Below are 26,000 nucleotides of genomic sequence, written 5' to 3'. Positions count from 1 at the left end.
AACAAATTTTTAAAAAGTGCCTTTTGGTAGTCAAAATTTGAATTATTATTTTTCATTGCAGAAATTTGAAATAGTTTCAGTTGTTGTTAAGAACGTCTGGAACGTCCTTGTCCTGCTTTTCTGAAATCTATAACTATTCATACATCTGATGGAAGTACTTTCATGATAACGAGAGGTACTCTATACTTATTCTGAATTTCCGTGGGATTTCCAGGAGATCCAAGTGAACGTTTTATAAAAACATCGCCAATTTGTATTTATGAGCAGTACAAAGAGTTTTATCAAAATATTCTTTTTATCTTTAGCTCTGTGGAGCTTTCTTTTGCCTTTTCATGTAATGAACCAAGGGATATACATTAATAAGATCCAGGAAGCAAATCTTTAGAGAAATTATCCTTGCCAGGCTTAAAACCATACAGTAGTTTGAATGGTGTTTTTCCTGTGGACTTTGTGGGTCTCCAGTTAATGCACTTTTGAATATCAGGTAATACTTTGTCACAGTCTCTGTGCATCTCAGTTCGCACATTTGACGAACTCATAGGCATGAGTATACAATTTATTCGTTCAACCTGCCCATTAGCTGCTGGTCTTTGACTGCAATTCAACGTATGTTGATATCATACTCTATACAAAATTCTTTAAATCCTTCTGATGTAAAGCAAGTACAGCGATATATTACAACTCTATTAGGACTTCCAAAATCATTAACAAACTCTTCAAAGTACCTAAGACACATTTGGTTGGGGTATTTATACAAGGACGCAAAGTACAAATTTTGTCAAATTGTCCATAAATACTAAAAGTTCAGAGTTACGATATGAAATGGGAAATACGATAAGGGCCAAGGTAATCCTTATAAATTATATCAAAATGACGTTAAAATGGTGGCATAGGATTTAATTTTGTAAAGGCTCATGTAACGCATGGTTGTATGTGTTGTTTAATGTATTCCGTTATTCGGGGAAACCAAATTGTTGTTTTAACAATATACACACTTTCTCTACTCCAAAATGACCGGAAAAATCATGGAAACGTATAACAAGATACTTTCTTATTAATTTTGGCATAGCGGATAATTTTCTGCTAACACCATTGATATTTTTCGTTCGTTATAGTATGTCATCTATCAGTTCGTATTTACTTTCTAAATTTTTCTTTTCTGTTTTTAATTTGGAGTTTTTCAGCTTATTGAAGATTCTTTGCAATTTTTTATCCTGAACTAGTATTAAAGCTATTTTATCCTTTTTTTGAACACGTATAAAGAACGTCGTGTTTCACTAGAATTTCATTAAAGCTACTTGCATCAATTTCATATAACTTCTGTAACTTCTCAGAATCTTCGTTTTCGACTGGAGCACGACTAAGCCCATCGACTTGAGTTATTTGTGAGCCGGATCTGTGTTGTACTGCCTAATCAAACTCTATCATATGGTCAACCTATCTTGTTACTTGCGGCTTTATATTCTTTTGACTGTTTAAATAAGTAACTGCAGTACAATCGGTCACTAAAAATAAATCGAAAACCAAAGAGCAATGGCCGAAGGCGATTCGTTGACAAAACCACAGCCAAGAGTTCCAATCGACTAGAATAATAATTTTCTTCATCGGAGGGTCGTACGTCTGCTAACGCAATAAACTAGACGAAAAGAAGTATTTTCATCTCTTTGACATTTCAGCTAAAGCCGGCGTCAGTATGAAGTTCAATTTCATTACAAGGATCGGGAAATTACAAAACTGGTTTTGATGTCAAAATACCACGAAATCTTTTAAATATTTCTTGATGCTTTACCTCCCAAATGAATGTTTGATTATTCTTCAGTAAACACGTAAGTGGGGCAGCAATCACGGCACGTCCTTCAATAAAAGCGGCGAAAAAAGCTATTCAGTCTCAGAAATCAGTGAAGTTCACTTTTGGAATTTGGAATAGGAAATTCCGACATAGCAGCAAGTTTTCTCGGAGCAAGTTTGATACCGTCCTGATTAATATAAACCCTAAATATTGAATTTCTATCATAGCAAACTCACATTTGGATAATTTCAAAGTTATTCCTGCTTTGCATAATTTTTCAGGCACTAAACTTTCTTTAATCATCATATCTTCTAAATATGTAGATCCGAAGAAGATACCATCGACAAAACATGATACGCCATTCCATAATAATTCACCTAATGCTAGTGCCATACATGTCTAAAATACCACTGAACCCTTAAATAGATATAAAAAAAATAAGTGTGTTGGTTCTTCACTCATTGGAATTTGATAAAAACCTTGGCAAGCATCGAGTGTGCAGAAAAGGTTCAGCCCATTAAATTGGTCTAATAAGTCGTCTATATGTGGAAGTGGAAATTTGTCTTTTATAGTTTAAGCATTTATTTGTCTGTGATCAGTATATATTTTCCTGATTTTTTCTTGACTAGCAATTCAGGACTACTGTTTCAGATGAACTGTCTTGCACTATTCCTTGTTCTTTTAATTCGATGATTAAGTTACGTAGTATCGTCTTTCGTTGTGCGAAGCGCATATGACGATCAGGTAACTGGCAGACTTCCCGGTTTTTCAGTTATGTGCATAACTGTATTATTAACACGAGTGGCTAGATGGAGCGGTGCACCTCACACACCCAAAATATTATTAGCCAATCAGCATTCTGGGTCAAACTGCCATCTGTTGACTCATTTGAGAACCAAGAACTATATCTCAGAATGCTGATTGGCTTCGGAGAATATGCTGCAAGACATTTGTCTGAAACACGCTACTCACACTTACAACAAAATTGTATAACTTGCATAATCAAAAATATTATGCATTAAAAATAGTTCAAAATGTAACTAAAATACTTTAAAAAGTAATCATATGGGCTATAAATTAATCTGAACCTGTATTTAACAAATTTTTGTAAAATGATGAAGATATTAAATTAAAAATTGCACATTTGATTTTTATTTATTGTTTTCCAATTCATATTGTTGCTTTAAATTTATGTTTAACTCATATTGCTAAAAATGAGTAATTATTACTTTAAATTTATTTTAATGTTTGTTTTCCCTATTCAACTTTAAAATAACATGTTAAAGATGAAAGTAACAGATATATCTTCAAGAGACTTTTAAAAACTTTTAAAAAAGTCACAAACATTGATAATATTATAGCTTAATATAAATGTTTAAAACAGTATGTATTGTTATATAAATTTTTTCTCAGTCTATTTGATGAAAATAAAGAGAAACAAATCAGTTGTTCATAATATAATTCATAAATTTGCGAAAATAATACAAACTGTACTTTTGTGGTGAAAGATTATAAGCCAGTTAACAACTACGCTGCACGAGCAATTGCTTTTGCATCATGGTCATGTTACTGGACTGCGAACCACAAGGTCCCAGATTCTATCCTCGCTCATCGCAATCCGCCACATTGGTGACCTCGGACGATGAACCTTCAACTTTCGTATAGCTGCTATGGCACCATCTACCCACAGCAAACCAACGTCATCAGATTCACTTGACGCAGCAACCACTCACCCACATATGCTCGCCATAACGCTTGGCGCTACTCAAATGGGTACAGGTGTATTAAAATCAATATCTAATACATCACCACTCAACAGCCATATCGTTTGTCTCACCTCCGACTGACTGGAGGGAGTCTGTGGTGAAAGTTTATAAGCCAGTTAACAACTACGCTGCACGAGCAATTTGCATCACAGTCATGTTACTGGACTGCGAACCCCAAGGTCCCAGGTTTTATCCTCGCACATCTCAATCTGCCACACTTTAAAAGATAAAGTCAATAATCGCAAATCATGATAATATTAAGTGGAAAGAAAGCCAAAATCATATGTTTCAGTCATGAATAATATATTTTTTTTTTATGTCAATCACAGTTTTTAGGAAACTGAATGCATTGTTGTTTTTAATAGAAAGAAGTATACAGAGCTGTTTAATTAAAAAACAAATTTATACGTTAAAATTATTCTTTTCAAAGACCTTTAAAATATTGAACAAAATTTATATATATATATATTTGATTGTCTATAGGATACAATGGAGTAACCAGAACAAAACTGGTTAGAAAGTGTTTCAGGTCATCCACAACCTGTATATTATGTTCCACAAGAATGTTAATTACAAATTAGATTTAGAAGGCCACTCTCAATAATTTCTAGGTCTCCTGTGAGTCCATATACGCATTCATGTGATTTTAATTTTTATCCTGACAAAAAAATCTTAAAAGTAAATTCTATACATTATAAACTAGTTTCTATAGGATTTTAAGCAATAAATTAGCATTTTTTCTTAGCAATTCTATTCATTTATAAAACAGTATTAATATCGATATAAAAACTATATTTTGAAATTTTAGCTTAAAAATCTTTTAAATGTTATTGACAATAATTTAAAGCTTAATTATGTCAATATATCATTTCAAAACTTTTATTTAAATTAGATAATTGATGTTACCACTGTTTAATTCATTCATTCATTATGTACTGAAGAATAATTTCTCTAGTCAAGCCACAGAAATTTCAGTTTTAAAGATTTAAATAACTATATTAACTAAAGGTTTCTATCTTTTATAATATCAATAAAAACTCTTCCAAGGCAAAAAAGAATTATCTCTTTAATTGGAAGAAATGTTACATTTTTCTTTCTTTTGTAGAAAAAGTGCAGCGTAGCATTTCATTATAAAATTCAATTAAAAAATATTCAAATAAAAATAGTAGCTAAAATGATGTGATCATACACAGTTAATTTGCAATAAAATTAAATGTTGAGTATAAAACATTCTAAAATTATTTATTTTGATTGCTCAGAAATCTCTGGATGCTTTTATGACTCACTTATAAAATTGGTCAATAAGAAATTTTTGAACAAGATTTAAACTAGAATGTTAAAGGCCCATTAGTAAGAGAACTGAAGTAACTAATGAAATTAAGAATCAATAAATTCTGGTAAATGAAAGAAGAAAAAAGTCTTTATTTTACTTCGAAATATTAATTTAACAAAACGTTTCTATTAAACAAAACAATGAGAAATGTTGTTTCTCTCTCCCTATTTCACTAATGTCAGTTTGACTCTGAATGCTCATTGGCTAATAATATTTTGGGTGTGTAAGGTGCACCGCTCTCTAAATTATTGTTTGCATTTTCACAGAAAATGTTGAGTTGAATTGCTGAAATTAAATAATTTAAACGACACATAGAGAAAGACTTCAATATTTTTGAAGTTGATATATATATGGGAAACACAAAATTATTAATACAATTCCATTGATTTATTTTGCTCCATCATCATCAGCTCTCTGAGGGACTTGGTTAAAATCTGTCAATAACGACTCTTAAGTTAACCACTCAAGCATTGGCAACTTCTTGTACGATAATATGATTGTGATTTTTGATTAAGAGTCATTGTTGGTGTTGATAAATTGTATTTCTTTGTGCCGACAAGTGGATTTAATTCACCGATAATGGCGCGTGAATATGATCATCTTTTCAAGCTTCTTATTATAGGAGATAGTGGTCAGTATATTTATAATTAAGCTTGTTTATCTGTTTTTAATATTACAACAAATTTTTTTTTGCTTTCAAATTATTATAATTGCTTTTTTTTTTGTAATTAAGTATTTCGATAATAAATTGTCTACCATTCAATGAAAACATTTGTCATTCTTAAAGTATCTGAACATCGGTAGAGATAATCAAGGTTCGAAACTGTGATAGGATTATCTCGCAGGACAAAATAAAAATTGCATTTTACTAAAGCCCTTCCCCCCCCCCCTTTTTTTTAGAAGTATGAAATATACATTCACTAAATTATTGTTGTGACAGTGCTTAGTTACAATTCAAACTCCTCCCTCCATTTGTTTTTGCTTTAAGTGGTAGAAACAGATTTTCTCCTTCTAATTTTGAATTTTAAGGAATCTCGGTAGTTTTTTTTATTTCATCAAATTTAGAAAAACGTCTAAATCGAGAATAATTTCCAAATGTTCTTAATATTTTTGGCATTAAATTAAAATTAGTGAATTTCAGTTAAAATATAAATACAACGAGTCTAGTACTAAAAGCCAAATATAAAATTAACTAATGCTTGTTGAAACTTATTTTGTAATAGAAACATTAAAAAAAAAAGAACAAATTGAGGAACATAAATATATGTGCATATTCTTCTTTTTATGTTGTAAAAAAATATGACACTGAGAAATAATTTTTATTGTATCTTTTATGTAGTTTCTTTTTTTTTTCCCTTCTTTTTCTTTCTGTACTGTAGATTGAGTCAGATTCCTGCTACATTAAAAGTAATTGATTTAAAAGGTTGTATGTAATATTTTTTTTTTTTTTTTTTTTTTACGTTGTGAGTGATTCATTTTTTTATAAGAATACCTAATAGTCTTGAGTATTTTTTGGGGATAATCCAATTTTGTGAATATTAAAAGAATTGTATAGTTACAATTCGTTTAGCTTTCTATAGAAATTAATCCATTAAATAAATTTTGATATTGAAAAGAAAAGTAATATGCTTTCATCTTATATGAATCTGTTCTTATTTATGAGTGAAAATTTAGTGAACAAATAAATTACTTAATTGAGGTTATGTTTCAAAAAAAATGTTATGAAGAAAAAACATATAAATCTTGAATATGTTTTCTTTTATATCCTTTATTTAAATTTATACATCAGTGTATTGGATAAGTTTGATTTTCTTTTGTATTTGGTTACATTTAAAAAACTGCATCATTTCAAAAAAAATTTTTAATGGGGAACCATTAACAATTATATTGTGCTTCAGTGGTTAGAATATGCAAATAAATTTATACTGTAAGCGAATGTAGTCTGGATTTATTTGCAATTCTATATTTGTTATTTTCTCTAATCGGAATCTGCAAAATATAGATACTTTCTTATTTGTAAATTTTATTATGGAGCAAACATATCATCTAAAGATTATTTGAGTTTTAAACTGTATCAAGTTTTTTCTTCTCTAATACAAGTTAAAAATAGGCAGATCTTTTAAAAGTTGTACATTAATAAAATTATGTTATGAAACACTGATTAATTAAAAAAAATAGTTTTTGCTTTGCTGATGCAAAGTTTTAAAATATTTGTGGAGGCATGTACATGATGTGTATTACATTTTTCTGATTTATTTAAATTTGTGTTTGATTATTTTTATAGATTTCAAATAGTCACAACCACCTCTGTATTAACATTATATAACTATTATCATCCTATTTCCACTTTTTTTTTTATTGATGAAGGATTAAACGGAGCTCATAAATGATAAGCAAAAATTTCTGATACCTAACGTTTATTTAAATCAAGACTTTAGATATATTGTCATTGTTTGATCAAAATGTTGTGTGACACAAAATAATCAAAACATTTTATTGGGATATTAGTTATTGTATAGATTATCTTTTTCTGCTATTAAATTATTATATATTGTCACAATATTGGTAGCTCAAACACTTATAAGCCTAAAGAACTGGCCAAGGACATCAAAATTTTGCTTACATAATTATGTGTGGTTTTTGGCATACAACACTTTGACAAAACATTCACAATTTTTGGCATTACCTAATATTTATGTACTACAGCTTTACTTAGGAAATACACTTTTAATTCAGTCGTGAGTTATTCTATGTCAACTTAGCTTAGAGTCTAAACTTCATCATCTCAGATTTTCTTGAAATTTAGCACAGATCTACTATTGATATAGACTTAGAAAAATTATTGAGATGTGTCAAGTTGTTTTTAAATTGTAAATCTCTAAAAGTTTTCAGACATGTGCATGTAATGATCCTCTTCAAATAAGATTGATATAGGCTTGCACATTAAGCAACTCACTTTTTTACATTTGTTTGTGCTAGTTATGCTAGTCACTCGCTATGGGAAATGCTTATTTAGGGAGGTTTGATTGAACTTCCTTCTTGTATCACAACATGAAGCCATATCACTTGCCATAATGTCTTACATTTTTTTAAATGATTCTATTGATTATATGTTTTACAGTTCCAGCTCTATTTTGGAAGGGGAAAAAACAAAAAAATTCTAATTTGATCCTGTGTGTGATATTAGCATGTATTTTCTTCACTTATTATGCAAAACATTGTTTGTTAAGCGAGTCATTTTTGTTTGTTTTTATTTGCTTCTTATGTAAATTATTCATTATGCAAGGTGCTCATTAAGTGAAGTTTGACTGTATGTGGTGACAGATTTACCATTGCTACCTGGAATTCTGCAGGTGGCTATGATAAATTCTGTTAATTGCCTTATTATAATAAATTTCGAATGAACCAAATACAACCTCTGTTAAGTGGCAGCATTAGATTATTGGTGCTTTAATAAAAGGTTATGATAGTCACACATTTTTTGCCTTTTCAATGACAGGAATAGTCAAGTAAGTTTCATGGTTATCAAGAGTCATTGATGCAAACTTTTCTGGACTTGTTTGAAATATAAACAATGGATATAAAATGTTTAGAAAAACTGTTAAAAAGTAATCTTATACAAACAGATAAATAGTTTTATTCAGCAGAAATTAGACAAATAATTTTATTCAGCATAATATATGAGTATTTCCTTTTTCAAACAACAAAAAATTAAACTTTTAGTGATGATCTTTGTATTAAATACACATTATCTTCAAATTTTGTCACCAGTTGTCATCATTGATTGAAATGGTTAAAGGAATAATACTCTCTGCTATAAACTATTGCTTTTACCTAGTATGTAAAATTGTTAGTAGTAAAAATTAAAAATTCTGTACAGAAAGATTTTGAAGTTTGCATGATGTAAATCTGTAATTACAGTTCAATATGCTTTTCATATTATTATTAAGTCCAGTTACAGTTTTTTAAATCATAAGTAATAATAATAATCTCTCTCTCTCTCTCTATATATATATATATATATCTATACTTATAATAAAGCTCAATGTGTGTGTGTGTGTGTGTTGGCGCTCTACAGACCAGACCGTTTGACCTACAGCTACCAAATTTGGTACATGTATACCTTGGAGGTCGGGAATGTGCACCTGGGGTTCCTTTTTTCGAATTTTTAATTAGAATTTTAATTATTAATTAAAAACTAACTTTCCCGCCAAAAAAATCTTCCATTTTCCCCACCGCCAACTTTTCCGCCAAAAAAATCTTCCATTTTCTCCACCGCCAAATGACTAAGGCTTCCGTTTTATTTTCTCCCAACAGTAATTAGGCTAGGGTTAATATTTTTTGGCGGATTATTTCAAACGATTCTGTTTATTTTCTTAATGTTTGATGCATTTAAAATTAAACATTTTTAATTAATCCATGTTTCAGATTCATTCTGAAGTACTTTTGAATTAAAATAACACAGAATAAAGGAAATTAAAAATGTAAAATCTGCATAGCGTTACCCCAACTGGCGTAGAAAAATTCACGCATTTGTGTTAACGTAACTGGCGAAGAAAATTCACGCATGCGCACTGTGTTCTGATTGTTGCCATGACAACCGTTATGAACGGACGATTTAAATTATTTTTAGGTTAGTTGCATGCTTTTGTAAGTAAATTGTATTTATGTTAGTTATATATTTTTTGTATATGCTTATAGTTTTAAGTACATCGTTTTTTAAGTAGTTTTTTTAAACCTGTTTTCAATGATTTAAATTATTTTTAGGTTAGTTGCATGCTTTTTTTAATTAAGTTGTATTTATGTTAGTTATATATATTTTTTGTATATGCTTATAGTTTTAAGTACATCGTTTTTTAAGTAGTTTTTTTAAACCTGTTTTAGACCGATTATTTTAAACGATTCATTTTATTTTCTTAATGTTTGATGCATTTAAAATGATACATTGTTAATAAATCCATCTGTTCATGATGAATCTGAGAAAATTTTGTTCACAAATTCTTGAGATATTACATAAAATTAAGGAAGATATTCTTTAGTGCCCATAAAGTTTAAACGCTCAGTGACTCTATTATCAGTAATAATATTATTTAAAAAAAATGCTTTGTTTCAGTAAAAAAATATTATTATATTAATTGCAGATTAATCATTTACACTTTAATTTAAAGCATACATTCTACGAGGGGTTACAGAAAATGAGAGAGATACATATCACGTTATGACTAAAGGCCTTTATAATATTATGAGTGAATTATATGACTATCAAAATTTGAAGTTTTAAAATATTTTGCTGAAGAATCTATTAAAGTTGGAATTGCGTAAAATATTTAATTATTAAAATTTTAATGAACATTAAGATTGGCGAACCGGCTGGTCGCCAAAGGCAGCTAGTATATATATATATATATATAATTCTTTTTTTTTTTTTTTTGTGGAGGGAGTTTATAAAAGATTACTTGTGTGTGCATTTGCTTCCATTTAATATACTTGATTTGAGAACTAGGATTGTAGTGGCTGTTGCATTAATAATTATAGACTAGCCACCTTCGGTGATTAGCGGGTTTGCCAAGGATACTATTTATATTTAATCCCAGTTGAATCTTTTAGATATATTTTCATGTCCATGATTCTGCCAAATTGTCAAGTATTAATACCATGTTACTTTAATTGTATTACATATGTGTTGCTCATCGTGTACATAAACCTTTCTAAGGGAGACTAATTCTATGTTATCATAGTATTATTAAAAACATGAATATCCATTTAATCTACCTTCTAACATTCACAGTATTGTAACTAATATTTTTAATTATTTTGTAAGCCATACATATATTAAACTAATCTTTCTTTAGTTTTCTGCAATAGAAGAATATCCTTTGATTAAATATTTGATGAAACAATTCAAATGATTTTCAATATCTGGGCAACAGTGTAATCTTCTGTAATATAATAATGTTATGATTATTAAATTCATATCATTAAGAAGACAATTTTTGGAAGTTTGAGACGCTGCACAATATATTTTTGTGTAATAATGTTTTTAAAACCTATCCCCAAAACACCTGCCAAAATTCAACTTCATTTTTAATTAAAATTAAAATTGAAATTTCAACAACAAAAATTCACTCTGAGTTACACATTTTCAATGACCAAAGTATATGTGTTCCAAATTTTTTAAACTATGGTTTAAGTGGTCTGGCCTATTGAAAATCAACACACACATATTCATTTTTATTGTTAGTAGAGATATGTCAATAAATCTATGGGAATGATTTTTCTTGATCAATTAAGCTCACTTTAAAAATTTATAATAAAGATATTTATTCATTCCATTTGGCATTTACTAATACAAATCTATTCAAGTTATTGATTACAGCTGATATACCTTTCATTGTATTATGAAAATTCTTCCATGTCCAAAATTTTTTTAACTAAAAAATACTTTTATGCAGTTATTTAGATAAAACTCATTTGTCATCAGTAAACTCAGTAATATGGTGAAGTTTATAAGCCAGATAACAGCATTCGGACAGGAGTGATCACTTTTGTCTAGTGATCATGTTATGCGGCTACTAACCATAAGGTTACGAGTTCGGTCCTCGCTATCTCCAATTAGTTACAATATCATCACACAAAAATTTTTATACTGTCTTGAAATTAAAAAAGAAAAAACAGTTTTTCAATGATAGAATAAAATAAGAGAAATAATCTATTTCTGATTGAATATTTTTTTAATTTTAATTAGTTTTTCAAAATTAATTTAAATGCAATTTGTAACAATTTTCTTCACTGTTTGGCTTAATTTTCTCTTATATTTTATGAATTCCAAATTTTTAGTGCAACCAATCGGCATGTTAATATCTTTTTGGACATTGGATAACTTTTTTAATCGACATAGTTGCCAATTTTTATTGAAATATTTCATATAGTAATATCTTCAAAATGATGCTCTATAAAGCATATCAACATCTACTTTCTTCTACATTTTTAATTTCAAGTGTTATGCTCTTTTGAATTGTAGTATCTAGAATTCAAGCATTTTTATTTTTCCCTTCATTGGTTTCGTATCATCAGAAGTCAAAATCAAAATACATGAATTTGAATATATGATGAAGCAAATGATTAAAGAAAGTTTTAATATTATGGTTCTTAAAATAGTATTAGTGTGAATGTGGGATATGAAATCTGTATGAAACAAAAATATTTTCGCAGAAAAATTAAATACAACCAAGATGTGTTTAAAAAGAATTATGCTCTTCTGTTTCTTATTTATTTAAAATAACTGAATCAATAAAACATACTTTGAATACATAAAAAAAATGTGTAATAATTGGCTCTACAACAAATGGTAACTGACTAAAATATATTTTAAAACCATCTGATGGAATAAATCTTGATAGTTGGGAATTTGAAATGAAAACTGTAGTAGATAGATGAACGTGATAAAGAATGTCTTGAGAAAACTGCCTCCAGAAACTGAAGACCAGTAGAATAAAAAGTACAAATTTCTTATTGTACCTTGCATAGCAGATGTCTTCTCGAATATATTAAAGATATACATATGGCATAGGAAATTCAAAATGGAGTAATTTATTTGCAGCTTTTCGAAAAAAGGGCATTATAAGTCAACTCTATCCAAGAAGAAAATTGTGGACAGCAAATTAGAAGATACTGACGGTTTGGAAGTACACTTAATGGAATTGAATGAGACCATTCATCAGTTAAAATAGTGCTAAATTAGACGATGGCATTGCGTATCACTTTTTAATATTAATAGGTTCTTATCAAAATGTCATTTATTAAATTACAATATCATTATCCTCTGAGAAGTTAACTTAGGAGTTAATGAAAGAAAGATATCTAAATGGAAATGAAAATTATTAATCGAAATTATAAGTCAAAGAATATCAAAATTAATTCATTTGCTGCAGTTAAAAGTACTAAGAGTTACCAAAGTGAAATGTATATATAAAAAAAATTTTCATTGTGAACATACTGGCTTAAAAAAAAGTGACTATAAACTTTTGAAAACAAATGTAGAAATAGTTGTCAATGTCAAAATAGAAGAGCACAGGGCGCATAGCGTCATGAAAAGTCTTTAAATTTGAAAACCCTTTTTAAGCACCTTAAAAATGTTTAATTTTCTGAAAAGGTCCTTAAAAAGTTATTAGTTTTCTCGTGAAGAGCGAAGGAAGCTTTTCATTTTGTTTTGTTTACCCTTAAATTGAATTTGATAATTCGAAATCATGTTTGTAAAGGCTTGTTTACGGATGTATCGAAGAAGAACCAAAAAAAGGGAAGGAATCCAGATATTCCAGCATGCATTAAAATTACGTTGAAAGATTTTTTTTTTTTTTTTTTGCTTCCTTTTTCCTTAACAATGCGCTTTTCCAATTATTAAAATACTTGAATAGTTACCCGGAATGGGCAGTACGAAATATATACTGTGTCATACTTATTGCAGATCGAAAAACATTCGAACTTTAATTTTTAATGCTTTAGATGTTAAGAACTTATTAAATTATACTTGGTTTGTATATATTTAAACTTCTACGTGTTATTAAAGCAGATTGATCCGATCAACGGAAAATAAGAAAACAGCAGGATGCCCAAAAGATCAATCGAGCATGTGAAAAGATGCTTTAAAAACAGTAACAAATTCGAACCTCATTCCCATTATGTCGTTTTGGGGCAATCATTTGAACTACCTATTACAGGTATTCAACTGCACTATATTGAATTGTAATTAATTGCGATGCGTAAATCAATCGCATAAAATCTAGTGTGATGAAAAATTTAACTTGAAATCTTTAATTTTCAATTGTTCTGTTTTCCTTCGTGGTGTTTATTGAATGTTATTGTTTTGACTAAGGAGGGAAAACCCTCCTGGATCTGGTATTTAAAATTTTTAAAGAAATAATAATAATAATTTTTAAAAAAATTCCGGAAGTTTTTAGTATTTATATCTTTTTATTATAATTTCCCCCTTTTTATAAATTTTATAGAATTTTTTTTTTCCCAATGAAATATCTCTTAATATATAAAGGTTTGTCCTGAGCAATGTACAGCATAAAGTCATTGAAGTTAGGAGCATGAAGTTTTCAACAAAGAACGGATTTCTCAAACTTCTAATTTGAAGTTTAATTAAAAAAATGAAAACAGAACTTTAACTTGTTTTCATCATAATATCGGAGCATATTATTGCACAAAAATTATTTTAACACCGTTTTAAAGGTTTAAAAAAATAGATTTACAATAATAAAAATTTTGTTTGAATGTATTTTTTTTTTTAGTTTTAATAATTTTTGAAAAATTAATTTTGGACTCAATTTATAACAATGAATGCTATTATAATGAAATTCAAAATAATAACATTGCTTTTTCGAATCGTTGAATCATTTTATTTTGCAGCGATTAAAGTTGTAATTAAATGCTTTCTTTGCATTTGCATATAAAATGGTTTTCTTTGCATCTATTTAAGCTTTAAAAATTTTTTAAGCAGTGCATTGAATAAAATTCTTTATTTGATGAGTTTTGTTCACTTTTGAAACATTGCAATATATTGTTTCGGGTTAGCTTCAAGAAATGCTTTTAAAAAAATGCCTCAATTGGCATCTTTATTTTCTCGTATACAAAATTTAGAGAAAAGTATTGCAATCGTCAAAAAAATTCGAACTCTAGATTTTGACGAATCTCTACATTTCAAACCTCTTTGAATTCGAAGAACGCATTTTCTGAAAATTTCTGTCTGTGACAGAGATTACAGAAAACAATTTGAGTTAGTCGGATGAAATTTCGAATACAGGTTTCAAATTTTGAGAAGAATTTTGATTTTGAGCAACACTCGTTTACAGAAAGTCTGTTTGTTTGTCCGTCTGTTCGAATATAACTAACCACAAAACAAATAGAACTAGATAGATGAAATTGAGTATACAGTTTTAATATCTATAGTATAAACATCTATCAAATTTTGAACCAAATGTAATAAAGGGTTCACCGTATGTCGGTTTGTACTTTCTTAAACATGTAAACGCGATAGCTCAAAATTGCAATGAATTAAATGTATCAGATTTGGTATGTAATTTTATGACTGCATGTGTAGTTTAAAGTCAAATTTCATCAATTTGGAAAAATGTGTCTTAAACCCAAATGGGCTTTTCGGATACTTTCAACTGCTTGCCAGGGATTAATCGCCAAATACTTGCCAAGGATCACACAATAGAATCAGTAAAAATGTTCACTCCTAAGGTTGATATTCCGCAACTATTGTAGACCAATGCCATGCAAGGCATTTTCTGGCAGTATGCGAGAAAGTTTTAGGGAGAAGCTCCAGCTGATTTATTTTCGTTTTGCTTCTAACTACTGGGCTGATTTTATTTTGTTTTAATAATAAATGAATTTGTTTCTGTTATTTAAGAAACCTAGGACTTGTTAAAATATTTTCATTTCTTAAAATATATATAACATTTCTTCTGTAATTTTTTAAGTAAGAAATTTTTCTTGCAGATTAAGCCAGGTTTTCATTAAATTTTAGGAGCGGTAAATATTCAAAAAAGGAGTTTATTAAATATTAAAAGTAAGAGGTGATAAGACAATTTCTTTTTAACTTTTCTTTTGTGAATGCTATTATTTTCTATTAAAAAGTGTTCTAAAAAATTCATTTACGACATGGTATTGTTCAATTTCATGGCAGTTTTGTCAGTCATATGATGATAGCCATAGGAATACTTTAGTTCTTAGCTTTATAAGATTACAGATAAAAGTATTAAATAGAATGAGTTAGTGCAGGAAGAAATTTATTTTTTCCATCTCAAACATGCTGACATTTATTATTGCTTATTATTATTTATTATTAAAATTATTATGAAAATCGAATACAAAACTTTTTGGTCATGCTATGCTTCTACAACATTATTGACAATTTTAGAAATTTGTATTATCTAAATGAATTAGTAACTTATTAGTTTTAAGAAATATCAGAAAAGATCACTGACCTTTATTGTTAATCTTATAAAAGTTGACAATTTTTTTGATATTAATAGTTTTTTTTTAAATTTTTTATAATCATTTCTATGCTTTTGCCCAAAATTTCACGTTACAAAATTTAGAATATGCTATTCAAATGCAGAAATAAATATTAAAATTTAAAGAATAACATTTAAAAATAAAATTTAAAAAATAAGCACTTAAATTTAATTAATTTTTTTTTTCAATAGGGACGATGCTTATTATAAAACAGAAACAAATCTTATGCTTCGAAAATATGCAGTTTACATATGCTACCTTATACAAAGGTGCTTAAAAGTACTTAATTTTTGCAGTAGTTTCTCACTACACACCCTGATTCATTATATGTAAAGGTAACATTGTAAAATAGTATGTTGATCTTGAAGCTACTGATCGTTTAGTAAATGATGAAAAGTATTTCTCTGAATTTATGGAATTAAAGGATCTATTAATATACGTATGTTGTCAAAATTTAATTGCTACCAAAATTAGTTCCATTGATGTGAAAATTCATTTCAAAGACCTAACTCGTTCTCCTTTTGTGCCAATTCTCAGATATAATATATTTTCTGAAAGAGAATTTAAACATGCAAGGTTTGAGTGATATTTAAAAAAAATAAAGTAAAATTCTTAAAGGAAAGTGACATTATTTGCCTTCAGTAAAGCAGGGAATTTATCCAAAATATGATTTATTAAATAAAAGAAGGTGCCTGCAAACTAACAGTGATGAATGCGAAGTTGGTATAAAAAATTTAATTTTCACTTCGAAAAAAAAATGTCCCAAAGTTAAACGACAGTAAATAGTATCAGGAATTCTAGAAAAGCATTGAGTATGACATCTTACCCTACGATTTCTATCAAAATCAATCTCTTGTTAAAAAATGGCATGGACTTGTACCAAATTCTCAGAAATTGACTGTTGCTGGTTGTATATCTCATCATATTGACAAAATTAAAAGGGACGTATTTCATTTGAAATCACAAAAATGTATAAAGATAGGCGAAACACCAAATATCTACAGGCTAAAGTATATAAATGAAAATAAATAAATAAAATAAAATATTGTCAATACATGTCATTTCTGATGAAGATAATTTTGCTTCTAAAGGAGTGTCATAGTTAATATTTCTAGTTAGGGAGAATCCAAAAAGTGAAGAAATGCTAAGTTTGAACTGTAAAGATATAGCAAAATCACATAAACTTGGATTGAGGAGGAATGAAAGAAAAAATACTCATTTTGTAATGTGTGCTGAGTGCTATATAAAAGTTAAACTGGAAGAGCAGAAAAAGCTGAAAGCATACTGGATTAGAAGTGTGGAGGAGGGGGAATTGTAGATAATGAAATGCCATCATTACAGAAAAAAAAAAAAAAAATGAAACATGGATTTGTGTGAAAGCACCAAAGAATACAAATATAATACATTACAAATGGGGTGTTTCAATCGAAAAAGGACGATTTTGTTAATATATAAAGGTACAAAGCAAAATTAATTACCAAACATTTCATGCAAATGAATGAAATTGATCATTCAAAAAACTATGCATTTATTGCTAAGCCAGGAACGACTGATCTATTACTGAGCCAAAATGCAGGAACGACTGTTTCAGTAAATTAATAAATTTAGCTAGAATACAGAAAATCTAAGGCAGATTGCTATTTATATAGCAATATAACAAAAGGTGCAAATATTTCTATTTTCAACATTGTGGTTATTTTTATTACAAATGATGAAAAATTGAAACAAAAATATCAAGTGGCAGCCTTCAAAAAAATTTCAAATGAAAGATATGAATGTTTTGTAATCATTTCTTGGATTAAACATACGATTTGAAAAAAAGTGCAAATATTATTCTAATGTTTAAATTTCTAACCAGAACCTCTGCATTGAAGCAGTTAATATTAAAATGATTTGTACCCAATCTTTCTCAGTGATTTCTATATTGAATAATCTTTCTGCAACTTTGGTACGCAGGTACAGACTCATCTTTTGTATGTATTTTCAATAAAAATTGATTTGAAGGAAAAAAAAAATTTTAAAACTGCTTTCAAATAATGTAAATTCACAACACCATGCGTTTTAAATTTCTTGGAAATTTGTAGTATGAAAAGATAAAAAGGAATTTTTCTTATTTATGTTTTTTAAAATACTATAGCACATTTAATTTAATAATTATGATTGCAGGTGTTGGAAAGAGCAGTTTATTATTGCGCTTTGCTGATAATACATTCACAGGTTAGTACATACATGTTTTGAAAGTAAGAAACATTTGTTCCATTGAAATTTTGCAAATACTGCTTTAAATGTATTAAAAAAATTAACAATTAATATTTTTCTAGGAAATTATATTACTACAATAGGAGTTGATTTCAAAATCAGGACTGTTGAGGTGGATGGCGAGCGAGTCAAACTGCAGATCTGGGACACAGCGGGACAAGAAAGATTTCGTACTATAACATCAACGTGGGTATAAATTTGCATTTCACTTTTCATGCAAGAATGTATGTCAGTTTTAAACTACAATTGCATTGTGGCCAATAGCAAGTAAAGTTGGGAGTCTTCACGATCCCACCATTTTCCTCTTTGTTAAAAAGAAAATTTTCAAAATATTTAATCATTTCTTTTTGTCCTCATTGATAGGGAATAAGATACAGGGGAAAGAAGTTACTTAATTTTGACTTAATTTGGAGTCGGATTTACCCTATGTGTGTGTTAACATTCCAGATTCATTTAATTTTTATTTACTTATATACTTTTTCGAAGAATATATATATATATATATATATATATATATATAATATAAGTAACCAATCTAAAGTTAGAAATATTTTGAAAACGAAACTAAATAGGTTCGGAATCGCCACTTAAAATTGTTTCTTATTCAAACTAAAACCAAAAAAGGAACAGAAACAAAATAGTAATAAAAACCAAGTTAATAGGAAAAAATCAAAATTAAATCAAATAAAAATTAAACCAAATAAAGAAAGAATCCGGCTTGAAGACTTTTTCCAAGGGTCACCCTCAGGCAGGAATTTAAAAAAAAAAAAAAAAAAAAAAAAAAGGATATTTTCTGTGAAGGAATGCAGACTAAACAGTCTAATATCGATTCCTCGTGACCCGAAAATCCTCTGAAATTAGGCCCAAGAGACATACCATTTTAACAGAAAGGAAAATACAAAACAATAAATTAGACGGATAAGTCCACTAATAAGCAAAAATACAATAACAAAAATAACTTAAAATAACCATATAATAACACTCAAACCAATAATGAAAACAAAAAGGAAAGAGTTCAAGATGTCTGGTGTTAAAGGTTGCAAAATGCAAATTCTCCCAACCAAAATAAATTTTTTAGTTCATGGAATTTCTTCAGATGGTATAGAACTAACGAAGGAAAGAATAAAAGTTATCGAAGATTTCAAGCTTCCTGAAACAATAAAAGAGTTGCAAAGATATTTGGGGATTATAAATTTTCCCCATCGATTTATTCCTAATGCTGCGGAAAATCAAGCTATTCTAAATGGGTATCTAAAAGAGAAAAGTAGAACGACAATAACAAAATTCACTAGACAGAAGTAGCAATTCAAGCATTCGAAAATAGTAAACGACAACTATGTCATGCAACGATTCTAATTCATCCATCAGAAAATACACACAATGGATAAAGCATCTGCTAATGGCATCGGTGGAGTTCTTCAACAACTAAAAGATGGAATCTGGAAACCTCTTAGTTTCTTTTCCAGAAAACTGACTGATACCCAAAAATGCTACAGCACATATGACAGAGAACTACTGGCTGCATATTCTTCTGTAAAACATTTCAAACACTTTTTGGAAGGCAGAAACTTCATAATTTTTACCGACCACAAATCACTAACCTATGCTTTCCACCAGAAGTAAGACAAGACAAAGCAACACCAGCATATATCGTGAAAAGACAACATCATCGCTGATTCATTGTCGAGAATAGACGAATTGCATCTTCCATCAGTTCTCGATTATGAGTCGTATAGCTAAGGCACAGAAAACAGACAAAGAGTTAAAGGAAATTCTTTCTTCACATACCTTCTCTCTCAAATTAGAAAAAGTTCCTGTATTTGGTTCCATCTGCGACATATTTTGTGACTGTTCAACACAGAAAAAGAGACCTTTCATACAAGAAGCATTCAGGAAAATGGTTTTCAACAATGTTCATAATCTTGCACATCCTAGAGTCAAAGCTACCACCAAATTATTGACATCGAAGTTTGTATGGCCATCGATAAACAAGGACTCAAGAACATGGACTAAGAACTGTCTACTGTGTCAAAAGTCCAAAGTTACTAGGCATGTGCAGAGTTCTTTTAAACAATATCACAATGTCAGCAAACGTTTTACAGAAATCAATTTAGATATCATTGGCCCCATGCCATTATCTGGAAGATTTCGATATTGTTTAACTATCGTAGGCCGCTATAGTTGTTGGCCAGAAGCAATTCCAATGCAAGATATTCGAGCAGAAACAATAGCAGACAACTTACTAAAAGGCTGGATTTCCCGTTTTGGAATTCCATTAACTATCACCACCGATTAAGGCTGGAGTTTGAATCACAACTGTTTCAATAACTGTCAAAATGAATAGGATTTAAATGAAATAGAACTACATCATACCATTATGTGTCATGCAAACGAAAGATGGACAAGATCGCTTCCGCTAATATTGTTCGGATTACGAACGAATTGTAGAGCTGGTTTCCAATCTATTCCAGCAGAGCTTCTTTATGGTGAAGGCATTCGTTTGCTATACGCTTTCTTTGAGAATACCAATTTCAATCCCAATCAGAATTTGTAAAAATGCTTAAGACCACCATAGAAGATATTAAACGTATTCCATTTTCATATCACTGCAAACAAAGACCCTCAAAGTTGTTCTCATGTGTTCATCTGCATTGACAGCGTTCGTGAGAGCCTACAACCAACATAGCATGGACCAAAATTGGTTATTAAGCGAAGTGATAAAGTTTTCACACGTGTTTTGAAAGATAAAAATGTTAATATTTCCGTGGACAGACTGAAACCATGTTTCTCCGATAATGTTTCTGAAACTGACATCGCGCCCAAAATTTTGAAAAGTCAAACTGATAAACTCACAAAAATAATAAAAAAGAAGATCAGATTTGCACCGTTACCCACTGCTTCTTCAACCAGCCTGATAAGACGAGGACTTGAAATTCGTTTACCGGCACGTTATCAGTGAGATACATTTTTGTCACAGTACTTGGGGGGGGGGGGAGGGGCAACTTATTGTGTTGGACAAAATCAGATTTGAATGTCGGAGTCAACTCAACTCTTGTTTCGAATCTTGTATATTCAGTTTATTTTCTTACAATTTAATTTCGTTTTTGATGAGCGTCAACTGATAATTCAAATATGTCTTCATGTAAATAGTTAAATATATGCATGCTTGTGTTGTAAATAGATTTGTATTTTTCTAAATCGCCTCATCAAGATGGATACGTAAATCATACACAACACATCACTTCCCATACTGCCCGCACATGTGGAATGAAAACCGTTTTTAATCAATAAGAAATTATCTCAAAATCTTCATTAATACTTCCCTTATGTCTCATGGTGTGTATGAACAAAATGTACAAGTTCCCACTAGGTGCAAAGTAAGCATTTTAGTTATATAAATGGAGTTAGTAAAACAGTAGTAAATTTAGGAGGGGGAAGATAAAAAACAAGTTCATTTTTTTAAAATTGAAAATAGCATTTATATTAGAGATACAACTTCTGTCCTTGAAAAAAAATATTTAGATGTTTTGATTAGGAAAAAATCGAAGTATTTTCTTCTGTTAGAAAAGCGAATAATATTGGAAATAATGTTAAAGAATTTCGAATTATGTATTAATATTTTGAAAAGGTGAGTATGTTCTTCAATGTTAAATCTATTATAGTTCCTGAAATGTATTTGCATACATTCAGTTTGCTATCTCTTATTAATCCAAAAATCAACATTGTTTAGAGTTGCTATGCTGCTGCAAGAAATGGGAAAATACTGGGGGTTTAAAAATAATCTAAAAAAAACCAAGGAAAATGCAGTAAAATTTGAAATTTTCGATAAAAAACAAGAAAATACAGGGATTTTCAAGTCCCTTAATTCTTCCCCCCTCCATTGAAAAAAAAATGCCGATTTCTGAACACTGCAAAAATAAAAGTTCTAGCCACAGCACCAAAAGCAAAACATTTGTGTAATTGCAGAGACTCACCGCTTTTCTACTCGCTTCTCTTTTCTTCTGTGTAGATGAGTCTAATTTCGGTTTCAGAGACAGTTATGCTCTTCCCATGAGATTCCCAGATTGCAACTATGAGGATGCGCGAAACTGCTGTTACTGCATGAGAGACTAGAATATATTTCTCTGATGGGAAGAAAGAGTAACATTCAATCTGTTGCTTAGTATTTAGTCACTCGCATGCGAGTTTATTTAATGATTTTTTTATTACTTGAGAAATTGTGAGCTTATTCAGAATAGATTAGAAGTTTCTTAAAACAATGAGCTGCTCAAATTCCATATTTAATACAGATTGGATGGATAAGAATATAAATTCTGACTTTATTGAATGGGTTAGGGAAGCTCCATAAAATCTTTGCTGCATACTACTCTCTTCATAAAAAGAGATAAAAAGTTTAAATATGGGAAAACAAGTACTTATTAGTCATATCAAAAAAGGAAACATACAAAAATACACAGCACTTCAAAAAAAGTCATTACTGATGTTGGACTTTTATCTAAAAGGATTACAGGAAATGATGACATATCAAGTCAGAAAAGGTCGGATTTGAAAATAAGCCGACTTCGAACTTTTTAGTTCAAGAGCATTCATTTAAAGCTGAACTTTTATGATCATTTAAACATTTGTTCTTTAATGCATTTATTGGTATATCAGAACTATTTTCACATATGTTCATTAAGAGTGGAATAAAAAAAAAAAATGTATGTGAGGTCTTACAAAAACGCCAAGCTTTTTTGTTATAGATTAGCACCATTTTTACAACAGTCTTTTAAGAAATCTTTGAACCATAATTTTTTTTTTTAATATGCTTTCATGAAGCTTTGAACCAATTTTCGAAAAAATATCGAATGGATCATATTGTAAGATATTGGTTTGAATCAATCAATCGAGTCTCCACAAGATATTGGAATTCAGTATTTTTAAGGCATGCCAATGCTCAAGAAAAATGTAAGAATTTTAAAGAAATTGATCATGTTTTTTATATAAAGCTTCTTTTACAAATAGTATGGATAGACCAAATGTAAATTAAATTTCTTTTTAACATATCAAAGAACTTTTGTGCAAAATTGACTATAAAATTTAGATCTAGGTACTTTTAGCCTACACATAATCCATGGAGCATTTCAGTACAGACATTAATCTGCAAGATGGAAAGGAAATGTTACTCTAATTGCAATATATATAATATTTAAAAATAGTCCCACTGAATATGCCGATATCCTGAAAGTTACAGGTTCCTCCGAATTTCTGTTGAAGTTTGGGTAGAAAAGATAAATTTTTTTAACATACTCTAAATGCTTTTGACAGCATAAAGAATTACATAGATTTCATTCAAAATTTTTTTTGCCTGAATCTGCCGTGAGTGATAATATGATAAATACTTATCAGGATAAATTTTCTAGCTAAAGATAGCTCCTTTTTAGGGATTGCAATACCGGACCAAAACTTCAATACCGGTATTCGGTATTTTTTAAATCTTAATACCGGGATACCGGTTTTAATACCGGTATTGGAAATTTTGGTAAAAGAAAGAAAACACAGGTGTTTCTTTGTTTTATTTGCCAGTTTTGTTAGAGAGTGTAAATATCACAAAAAAATAATTTGTAACTTATAAATTATAACAGTATATAATCACAAAAAAATAAACAAACATCTTATTTATTTAAATCACAAAAAAAGTGTAAATATCACTATTTAGTCTATGGTACTATTACAAATTTTTGAAATGTGATCTTAAAAAACATAATGCATCCATTGTTCTGTCATGAAGCCTGAAAAGTAATTTTGTGTAAAAATGACCAGCTGTCGAAAACGCTCTTTCGGCATCTACGCTAGTTGGTGGTACTGTCAGCAATGCGCGATATACTTTTTCCAAGTATTTACCTCTAAATCCCTCATCTTCAAATAAATCGATTTTTCGTCGGATGGTTTTGGATATAGCTGATTTCTGCATTGTATTTTGGTTCTTTGAAATTTTTTTATTTATTCCTAATTCTAATTTTTGTTCAAGAGACAATTCCTTATCACTATCGACAGTAGTGACATCATAATCTTTGATAATTGAACTGAATTCTTCTGAATGTGGATAGGGTTGTGGGTAAAAAATTTTAAGAAAATTTACTCTAAACTTAATCAGATTTGAATTGGTTATTTTCTTTTCTTCTTTTTCATTTTCATTTTTAAAATCATTATAATTATATAAATACCATAAGACATTTTCTATTTCGGTATGCCCTTCTTCTGTGCAATTTTTCTATGTAATATATAATTCTTCAGATAGTGATGTGTGCTGTTCTTTCAGTGACTGCAACATGAAATGTATTGTTGCATTAGCTGTTAATAAATTAGAATCTCTCCGACATAATGAATCAATAGTCAGTTTTATTGGAAGTAGAGCTGATATAGTTCTGGATATTAAGTAGAATTCAGTATCTGAAAAATTAATTTACATGTTTAAGTTGATTATTGCTTTTTGGATTGGATTTCTCAGTTTCAAAAATCGTTCCATCATTAGGAGTAAACTGCTCCAACATGTTTTAGAATCTAATATTAACATATATTCTGTTTTATTTTCATTTAGTATATATTTAAGCAATATATCCTTTTTATAGGGGAACGTTTCAATATCTTAACAATTTTTCGAACTTTATAAATTATAGGAAGCATTTCTTGATAGGTTAATATTTCATCCTCATTAGCAATATCTTCTTCAACAATTACATTGTCATTATCTTCATTGTCAATATCACTCTCACTCTTACTCTTTTCGAAGTTGGAATCCGAAGTTACTATATCCACAATATTTGGATTCTTCTGTTCTTTATATTTTTGGTATAATACATCTATTACTCCTAATTGAATTCCACGTGCATAGCACAACTGCTGATTTTCACCAATCAACTTTCCAACTTTTTTCATAATTGTTGATCCATAGCCGTTATGGCTACTATATTTTTATTCAGAGATAATCCATGTTTCGCTAATTTAGATTTAAGCAATTAATTAGCTAATTAATTTCTCCCGTTAGGGAGACATAAAAACAAAAACGTATACTATTTTGCTATGTTCGCTATACCTGAACATATAATGGAGACAATTTTAAAAATTTCCAGCAAATACCGAAAAACCGGTATTTAAACTTGTGAATACCGGTATTACAAAATTGTACAAATGGCTCAAAATACCGGTATTCGGTATCCCGGTCTACCGGTATTGCAATCCCTACTCCTTTTATATTGCTAATATTCCTCAATCATTTCATTGAATTGACAGAAATAAATAAATAAAACTAACCTTGCTTTATAATGTTTTTTTGTTAAGTAATCATTAATTGGTTATTTTATTGTTAAATGTTAGTTGTTATTACTTACAATTAAAGAGCATTATAGATTATCAAGATCTCTCCCCCCCCTTAATGTGTAAATTTTATCTTTCTGATAAAAATTTTTCTTCTTCTGTGTTCATATAAAAGGAAAGATTTAAGCAAAATGATTTTTAATTAAAAATCCTTCTTTTAGCAGCAATATTATTGTAACCATAAATAATACAGTTACTGATCTTTTTTAAAAAAATTTCTGAGAAAACAAATATTTTTTCCAATATATAAACTATTATGCTAATATAAATAGCAGAAATCATGTCATTTCTATTAATTTATTTGCATGCCAATATTCTGATGGAGGAAAAATTATTTATCATTGAAGAATCTGATTTCAGATCCCTGTTGCCTGATTGAATCTTATTAGGAGTGTTAGAACTTGGTTTAGAATTAAATTCGATAGTTTTGTTAGGAACTTGTATCACTTCCAGACAGCATCAGAGAATTTGA

The 26,000-nt window shown here is 29.2% G+C and overlaps 1 protein-coding gene across 1 annotated transcript in view; it reads left to right on the top strand.

Annotated features, from left to right (window-relative positions):
* Window positions 1-5,341: 5,341 nt before the first annotated feature.
* LOC129961898 (ras-related protein Rab-35-like) overlaps window positions 5,342-26,000 on the top strand; it is a 38,382-nt gene continuing 17,723 nt past the window's right edge. The window contains exons 1-3 of the mRNA XM_056075530.1: window positions 5,342-5,519; window positions 18,080-18,130; window positions 18,235-18,358. Of these exons, the coding sequence (XP_055931505.1) occupies window positions 5,468-5,519; window positions 18,080-18,130; window positions 18,235-18,358 (227 nt within the window). The 5' untranslated portion in view covers window positions 5,342-5,467. The remainder of the gene's footprint in view (window positions 5,520-18,079; window positions 18,131-18,234; window positions 18,359-26,000) is intronic.

This window comes from Argiope bruennichi, chromosome 1 (genome assembly GCF_947563725.1).
Source record: "Argiope bruennichi chromosome 1, qqArgBrue1.1, whole genome shotgun sequence".
NCBI lineage: Eukaryota > Metazoa > Arthropoda > Arachnida > Araneae > Araneidae > Argiope > Argiope bruennichi.
The sequence above is the reverse complement of the archived record's forward strand: the minus strand, read 5'-3'. Positions and strand labels throughout refer to the sequence as shown.